The sequence below is a fragment of the Phasianus colchicus genome, chromosome Z, assembly GCF_987193195.1.
Source record: "Phasianus colchicus chromosome Z, bPhaCol1.hap1.1, whole genome shotgun sequence".
Classification (NCBI taxonomy): Eukaryota; Metazoa; Chordata; class Aves; order Galliformes; family Phasianidae; genus Phasianus; species Phasianus colchicus.
Genome location: NC_143476.1, coordinates 59,125,497 through 59,134,691, shown reverse-complemented (window position 1 = coordinate 59,134,691; position 9,195 = coordinate 59,125,497). Strand labels below are relative to the sequence as shown.

The following is a 9,195-nucleotide window of genomic DNA, read 5'->3' as shown; positions in this document are numbered from 1 at the left end:
CTCTTCCAGGATTAATTTCCAGTTGTAGGCTCTTAAACCCAACCGAAGGGAACAAAACGTCTGGATAGTCCTGCCGGATGAGACAAAGTTCGGGGCTCCCGCGGCTCGGGGGAGTCCAAGGCAAAACGCCGCACCTGCTCGGCGCCGCCCCCGCTCCTGGACGCTGAAGGACAACGCGCCTCACCGCCCCGCTCTGGAAGGCGCACGGAGGGCGCATGCGCGGCCCCGCCGCTCGGGCGGGCAAATTCAAACCTGCCCTCGCGCCCCTCCGCTCCGCAGGGGTAGCGGCTGGGCTGACGTCATTGCGCCGCGTCCTTCTCCGTGGTTTCCGGCGCTCGTGCGCGCGGTAAGTGGAACCGAAGGGGGGAAAGTTTTCGTTTGTGCGGTTCGCGGCACCGCTTCTCTCTTCTCTCCCTCAGGAGCGGGCGGGCGCTCTCCGCATCCCTTCCTGCCGCCTCGGGGCCTGCGAGCTCCGGCTACAGGCTGTCGCAACGACGCCGGCGATGGCAGCGGGGCGCCTGGAGGCGGCCGCATCGCGGGTGGCTGTGCTGGAGGAAGAGCTGCGGTGCCTGGCGGAGGAGCTGAGCCGCTGCCAGGTACCTGAGCGCGGGGCGCGGCGCTGAGGGGCGGCCGGAGCGGCGCGGCCGGGGCCCGCCAGTGCGTCTGGTGCCGCTGGGCCGCGGGTTTGGGCGGGCGGGTGGGGACAGCCGGGGGAGCGGCCCCGGAAAGTCGCGGGCATCCCGCGGGGCCCACCTGTCCGGCGGGTCCGGGCAGTGGCGCTGGGGCCAGGCGGTCTCGTGCCCAGAGCAGATCCGCCCCCTGTACGCGTACTGTAGCTCCAGAGCAAGCCTTGGGCCCCCGAGCTGCTGTCTGTGTTCTGCCTCTCCGTCCTCGAGAACTCGTGTATTTGCACGGAGTAGTGTTGAGGATACCAAGGTGAGCTGTGGTGTGCAACTCCTGGGAAAACGAACAGACAAGGGAGTCTGTAGCAACGTAGGTCTCACGCTGGGTGTACCCAAGCCCGTTCTTGGAGGGGGGCTGTTGCTAATAGTGGTTATCCTTGGAGGAGCCCCTCCTTACTGTCATCCTTAACGGACAACCTCTTATCATTTTACCAATTGGTCATTCATCACTTGTACTTCCCACTTAGGTCTTTCATGAAAGTAAGCAAATGGTAGGTAGCAGGAGGAGATCTTGTTATGGCTGTCTGCTGTGCTAGAGAACTGCATAAAGCCTGGCAAATAAGGAATAGGGAAAGGTGATACCTGATGCTTGCCTTGCTTTCTCTCTTGTTCCATGGTAGCCCAACCAGTATCTTACTATGCAGCATGCTCAAATGAAGTCTGTAAGGTCCAGGGCATATGTAGTCGTATCTGTAAAAAGAAAATAGCATCCACATTTGAATTGTAAGCTGTTGCTCCAAACAGCATTGGTACACCTGGCAACTGGTGCTGAACTTACAGGTGGAATCAAGATTTGAAGAAACTTGCCTCTTGGAGGACATAGGGGAGAGGGAGTTGTCAGCAAAAATTCCATTTAATAATTCAAAACAATCAATGATTTGGAGATGTCTCAGTGTTGTAAGAGATGTTTAGAACCCTCTTTTTAAGTGATAATTCTGTTTCCCTTTCTCAGTACGAAGATCTGCAATATCAGATGAAGTTTGGTGGAGGCAGATGAAAGACCCTCTGCATGTTTGTTAACTGAACTTACATTATACGAGGGCTGCTCCAAAAGTAATGCTTCTTATTTTATTTTGTTGGCCAACGACGTCAGAGGCAAATATTGGTGGTATGGCAGTTAGAAGTTGAACCTCCAGACCAGTATTTTATTACATGCTGTTACCATGCAACAGATGGCAGACCATGTCTGTCAAAGTGATATTTGACATAGAAGTACATTTGAAGCAAAGGTATGGAATTGAATTCCTCCATTTGGAAGGAACTGTATTTATTGACATCAGTATTGGCATGTTTCAGCAGTGGCAGCAGTGCCGTGAAAGAAAATACGTATTCTGGATGGTCATGCACCGCTGTCACCATGAAATGAAGAGCTTCTTGGTCAGCCCATCTGGGTGAATCAGCTGATGGTGATGACTGCAGTGAAAAACAGTGTTTTGTAGCTGAGAATTTGCTCTATCAAGTAGTGCTATTGTGCTCCTGGTATTTGTTGTAGTTTTCATGGAAATAAATAGGAGGCATTACTTTTGGAATGTAGTACGTAAGATATTTCTTGAAATGGGTTATAAATAATAGTAACTTGTAGTTAAGTGTCTGATTTTCCCTTTTAGATTTGTTCGTGTGCATTTGTGTGCATTAATGTTTGTTCATTAATGAGCCCGTTCCAATTATTTTGAAGTGAGCAACCGGAATTTTCTTCTTAATTTATTGATCCAGCATGAAGCTGAAGGTGGTTATGTCCTGGATTATGTCATTATTAGAGATGAGATATGCTGTCACCACTATGAATGAACTGGTTTCAAAACTACAATTCATGGAATGGTTACGTATGAATTTCCCATCGAAGCTCAAGATGTAGCCCTGTTGGATAAAGCAATGTACAATTTTGGGGTAGGAAAAGGATGATCCTTCTGGATTTTCTGGAAACTGGACAATCCCTCAACTCTGACTGCTGTGTTGTGACCCTGTCTGAGTTGAAGGCTCACACTTCCAGAGTCAGACTGGAGAAGTTTCTCTTTCAGCATGATAACACCGGGCCTCATCTGTTTGAAGACCATGAAGCACGTTGCCAATCTTAGCTGGACTTTCCTACCACCTCTGACATAAAGTCTGGGTTTCGCACCTTCTGACTTCCATCTGTTCAGGCCAATGAAAGATGGTCCACTTGGGCAAGATTTTTCTAGCATTAGCGCCATCCCAGCACCTGTGAAACAATGGATCACCTCCACTAAAGGGACGTTTGTGAGCATGGCATGCAGCTCTTGTTTATCACTCCTGAAAATACATAGCTAAATGGTGGTGACTGTATTGAAAATAGCATTCTACTGCTATGAATTTGCACTGTCAAGTAGTACTAGTGTGCTTTTTTTATCAGCTGTAGTTTCCATGGTAGTAAGTAGGAGATGTTACTTTTGGAGCAGTCTGCTTGCTTTTGGCTACTGTATTTTTCTGTCACAAGATCCTGGTGTTGCTGACCCTTTTTCTTATTTGATGTAGTGTTGTATTCTAAGATTTTTACCTCATCGCGTTTTTTAGCCTTTTAAGATAAGTCTAGAAGTTGTTGGCTTAGAGTTACAGTACTTGGTGTTTTATTTAGTTTTTGTAACAACGTTGTGGGAGCTTGAATCGTGATAAGTAGATTCTTGAGCATAGCAATTCCGTTCCAGTTGTTTTGTAAATACTGATACTGTTTTATCATTCTGAAATAAGAAGGCTATTAAGAAAACGGTCTCAAGTTCCCAAACCATCAATGGTGGAGACTTTTATAAAACTGAGAAAGAAAATATTTGGAGTCTCTTTGTCTCTGGTATTCTGCTGTTTGGGAAAATAATGATGGCTGCATCTGCAGCAGAACACTGTGTAAGTATTTTGATACTCAGTTAATGAACAACTCTTCATTTCAGTGCTCCTTTACTTCTAATTTTACTTAAGAATAGCTTGAATGATGGAGTTGTTTGCTGAAAACAATTGCGGAGGAGAAGACATGAATACTTTTTTTCTGACCTTGTTCCAGTTCTGTGTCTCGCTCTATTTTGTTGGGGAACAGTAGGAAGGAAGAGGTCAGACAGTGAGTTTTAACACATCTGGTTTCTGTTACTTGCTTTAATTGCTGCATTCTATTTTAGTGTTTTATACTTTTGCTTACCACCTAAATATCTTGAGAGCCCTACTTGGAATATCTCTAACAGCTATGTCCATATTCCTCTTTGGAGTTCTTGGCTCTCATTGGTGTTTATAAGATGCGGGGTGTGCTTTCTGATTCTCCTTTTCCCTTGTGGTTCTGTATTTTTTTTTTTTTTTTGAGCAAATGAAAGTGCTGTTTTTTTGTTTTGCTTTTTTTTTTTTTTTTTTTTTTGCAGGTGGTAAAGGAAATTGTGATGTCTCTTTGTCTTTTTTTTTTTTTAAGGGGAATGATATGCTGGGTCTCTAGAATCTCAATCTGTCTATGGAGTTTCTGGGTCATTTGGTAGAAAACAACCATTTGCGAAAGGATGCACATTATCTTCTGCTTTATCCTGGCTCCCAGTCTCTTAACTGTTGAATTACATAGATATATTATTAATAAACACTACTCCCTAACAAAGAGGTAGAAAAGATTCTTTAAAATATTATTTGGTGCGACTTCATCAAATCCTATTTTTCAGTATAACAGAATGATTTGAGACCAGGTTTTATCTACCCAGTTGTATTTTCTGTTGCTGGGAATGTTAGTAGAAATATGAAGTAGAAAGAAACAGAGGTGTATGCCCTACTACTGGTGTAAATTGCATGAGGCCTTCACTGTTTTACTAGTTGCAGCTTTTACTACAGAAGTTACAATTCTTTCTGCTAAAATAAGGTGCGGTTTCTCCTGTTTGCACTTCCTTTTTAACTCTGTGGTTCTGTGGAAACCAAGAGCATACTTACTTCTCTCTGAAGCTGTAGATACAAGGTGTATTAGACATGTCTTTTTTTGCTATATTTTCTAGTTCACTTGTTTTTCCTAGCAATGATGATTATAAAGCAAACTCCTTTGCTGTAGTAGGAGTTTAAAGGCATATGCAACTGTTGCTAAGGAACAGATTTCTCACGAAGACAGCACTGCATGGCACTTTCTGCATAGTTTATGCTACAGTACTTTCACCGTAGCGTTTGATCAAAGAAACCATACTGCTTATGGTTTTCTATAAATTGCATCTGTAAATGGATCCAAAACCAGAAAATTCTTCATTAGCCATAAATTAGCAAATTCATTAGTAATCTGTGTGTGGATAGCTTGCTGCTGCAGATTATCAGGTAGAATTCAGCTTCAAAAGGTGATAAATGTAAACTGTGGAAGAAAGAGGTCTTACAGTTGCTATTAATGTTACTTCTGTTCATTGTCAGTTATTGGAGTGATGCTTATAAGTATGGACTGTATATATCTGTAACTGGTTTTAGATAGAAAGGGAATAAGGTTTTAGATAAAAAAGGGAATAAGAAAAGTGGACTGTTAGTTTGTGGAAGATGGGGTAACTGCAGCTACAGCTTCTAGTGGTATTGTTTCTTGCTTAACTATGAAAGCTGTGCATAGACCTGATCTGACTGATCTTCATGCCCTATTTCATATTGTTTGCAGAAGAATAGTACTTCTATGGACAGATGGACTTGTTTTGATCAATTTGTGAGTCTAGGAAGGATGTAAAATATTCTGTTTGATATAGCTAGCACTGACTGTGCATAGAATTGCTGTAACACACCTATATATTATCAAGAAATTTCCATTACTTGGGAAAACAGATACATTCTGCCCTTCTTTATCAATAATATTCTGGACACCCACTGGAAATCGAAAGAAGCCATGATAATGGCCATTTGGCTTATAAGTAGTTATTAATAAATTCCTTATTTAGAAGTTTATATGAAAAATAGACTAAATAGGTTAAAAAAAATACCCAAAGCATTGTATCTTCTTCTGTTACATGAGTAGGTATTTTAAATGTGTGTTGATTGCATGTATTAAAAGTGTTTAAATCAATAACTGGGAATTATTAAATAAAATTATTAAAGAATATTATATATTATAGAAAAATCCCATGTTTATTCCTTAGTGATATGTTTTTTAGGTAAAGTTCTTTCTTATTTTGGCTTTGTGACTAAAAGTAAAATGGTTGTGTACTATCATTGTGAGAATTTGTGTGCATTAGTTTTTCTTCTGCATTAATTGTTGATATTCCTATATACTGTTTATTTAAAATGGTGCAGAGTGTTTAATGCCTCCATTCATTAAATACTAATTTATTTTATTAGTGATTAAGCCAAGACCACATACTTATTGGTACCTTGGGATGCCAGCTGTTTAGTGTTTTGGGTGGTATTTTTGTTTGTTGTTATTTTCTTACATTTTGCCATAAGGAGTCTAAATCACATGAGTCTGATTGGTACAGGTGCTGTTAATAAAGGCCTTACTCTTTCTTCTAGATAGTGAAACAGTCACATTGAATAGCTAAGTTTGTTTAATCTTATTTCTTTTATTTTTAACAACTTGCTAATAGGAATGAAACTGCTTGTACTTTTTCTACTGAAAAATATTCATGTAGAACTGTGAAGATGAACAGAATGAGACATTTAAAATTGTATATTTGCATTTATTTTCATTACCTACTCACAGCATGTCTGTATATTGTATTTCAGTTAGCCTCTAGAGTAAGTGAGAAGCAAGTGTCTGGTACAGATATAGGCATGAGTGGAAAGATTCCTTTTATGGGAACAAAAGATCTTTGCTGTTTCTCAATAAAGAAAGTCATGTTTTACTTCGTAGTGAAATTGTAGGCTCTTGCTTGTAGTTTTTCCAGCTGCACTAAACACAGTTCTCTAGCACAGTGTGACTTCTACATGTCAAACTGCACAACTTTTGAGTTTTGACCTTGAGAAGATTTTTTTTAAGCAGGCCTTTTTTTTTTTTTTAATTCAGGAGGATGTATGAAGTTCAAGATTTACTTTAAGTAATCTTATTCTTTGTTATTACTGTGTGCTCTTTTTCAGCGATTTCAGTTTCTATTTAGCTCCTAACTTAGAAGATTTGCACATAGAATTCTACCTTTTGTACTTAATATTAGAGGACTTTTTGGAAAGAACTGTAATTTCAGTCAGAGTTGATGTGACAGACCCGCATTTTATTTGACTGATCATGATAATTCAGACTGAATATACCCAAATGTGTATTTATATGAATGTTTTCTATGAAATGAAACTTGTGGATTCCCGTGTCCTGAAATCCACTGAAATTATGAAATGCATAATTATAGTAATCCAGACCATTGTGTTAAATACAACAGTGAAACTTAAAGATTATTCTCTTTTCTCAAAAGCACAGTTAAATTATTAAAATAACTTGCATGCAATACTTGTATTTTATTTCATTCAGTATATTTTCCATTCAAATCGTGTGCTGTATCTCATTTTCACCAATGATGAATTTTTTTTTTTCAAATGTGAAGATCAAAAGCAGCCTTGGCTGCAGTGACCATGAGATGGTGGAGTGAAGGATCCTGTGGACAGTAAGAAGACTGAAAAGCAAATGCTTAGCCTGAACTTCAGCGGTACAGGCTTTGGGCTCTACAGATTTCTTCTTGGAAGAGTTCCATGGAATAAGATAATGGAGGGGAAGAAGAGGCCTGAAGAGCTGGTTTGATATTCAAGGATAATGTCCTCCAAGCTCAGCAGAGGTCCACCCCAAAAAGAGAAGTTGGGCAAAAATGCCAGGAGGCCTACATGGGTGAACAAGGAGCTCCTGTCAAAATCAGAGATACGTACAATATAAACACAGAAAGGAAGTACACAGAGGGTGGAAGCAAGGGTGGTTAATTTGGGAGGGCAAAAGGAAGACTAGGAAAGATGGGGGCCCTTTTCTGAACAGTGTGGGGAACCAGGTTACACAGGACAAGGAAAAGTATATCCATCTTTGACTCTTCAATAGCAAGACTGGCTTTCAGGAATCCCAAGTCACAGAGACTGGGTTGGGGAGGGAGGGGAGGGAACTGGAGCAAAGAAGATGTATACATACTGGAAGAGAATAAGGGAATGTTTAAGCAGACTGAAAATACCTAAATTCTTAGACCCTCATGGGTTGCACCCATGAGTGCTGAGGGAGCTGGCTGTTGTCTTTGCAAGACTACACTTGATCTTTAGGCAACTGTTGTAACTGGGATGAGTGTCTGAAGCCTGGAGAAAAGCAGATGACTCCTGTCTTCCGGAGGGGCAGGAAGGTGGTCCAGGTGGCAGGTCAGTCTCAGCCTTTCATTAATAATCTGAATGATAAGGCAGATCATAACCTCAGAAGGTTTGGTGAGATGCAGAACTGGGAACAGTGACTAATACATCAGAGGGTTCTGCTGTTCATCAGTTGGACAGAGTGGAGAAATGGATGAATGGAATATCAGAGCCCTGCAACTGGTGAGGAACTCTGAGCATCAGGACAGGCTGGAGGCCTGATGGAAAGGTGTTCTGCAGAAAGGGAGCTGTGAGTCCTGGTTCCTTTGGAACAGCAGGATACACTTTTTCACTGTGTGAATGACTTAGTACTGACAGTACTCTGGGTGCTGCCCAGAGAGTCTGTGAAGTATTCTCCCTGAAGATCTTAAGAAGCTACCCGGTCATGGTACTGGGCAATATGCTCTGGGTGTCTCTGCTTGAGCTGAGGCTTCAGACCAGATGGCCTCCAGAAGTCTCTTCCAATCTCAACCAGTCTGTGATTCTGTGGAATTACTTCAGTGACTGTGGTTAGATTTTACTCCCAGAGTTTAGAAGTTTGTTGCTTGAAACAGATGCTTATGGCTGAGTTATCCTCTCCTTGATGTATAAAAAGTTACTGATGTACAAGAACTCTCATCTCTGGAACTGAATCCTTTGCTTTCTCTTATAATAGCATCTTTGGAAACTGTTCTTAAATTGACCAAGTGTTCCATATTGAATACTATGAAGAAAGCAATTGTGAGAGTAAAGACTATCAGTTAATGAAGGCAAACGCAGATCATCTGTGTGCTCAGTCTGTCAGGAAAAAGTGAGGAAAGTTATTTACTGGTGAGGATGGAATTGTATATTATAGGTTCATGTCTATCAGATAACTTACCTCTGCGCTTTAACTTATTTTCATTTCTGTCCAGTCCTAGCATGATGGTACTAAACTGACTTTTGTAATGCTACTTCATTTCCTGCCACGTGAGACCAGGAACAATGTTGTATTTCTTGTCCATTGCTAAGCGAGTCAATTCATGTCAATTAAGAATGTACAATAAAATTATTCAGTTAAGTATTTTGCCACCTTTTTGTCAATCTGCCAGACTAATTTGAAGACTTCATGTGTAATGACAACATCTTTGGTGTGTCATTTGTGCTCCTTCTGCTTAGCTCATCAACGTAACAGTAAATGTTGCTTTTATGGTCCTTGTTTGCTTTGAACAAATTCAGAGAGGAAGGATACAACTTCGTTGTGTGTTTGTGTATATTTATGTGTAACACAAATTTTTATATTTTGTGTATAAATAAAATGGTATAC

General features: G+C 41.0%; 1 protein-coding gene across 4 annotated transcripts in view; it reads left to right on the top strand.

Annotated features, from left to right (window-relative positions):
• The first annotated feature begins 245 nt into the window (after positions 1-245).
• Positions 246-9,195, top strand: part of CNTLN (centlein) — a 185,966-nt gene continuing 177,016 nt past the window's right edge. For 3 of the 4 annotated variants that reach the window (XM_090130664.1, XM_090130661.1, XM_090130663.1), the window contains exons 1-2: positions 246-346; positions 420-596. In XM_090130664.1, the coding sequence (XP_089986790.1) occupies positions 504-596 (93 nt within the window). In that variant the 5' untranslated portion in view covers positions 246-346; positions 420-503. Of the gene's footprint in view, positions 351-419; positions 597-9,195 lie in introns of all 4 variants that reach the window. The other variant, XM_090130662.1, reaches the window with a different exon arrangement.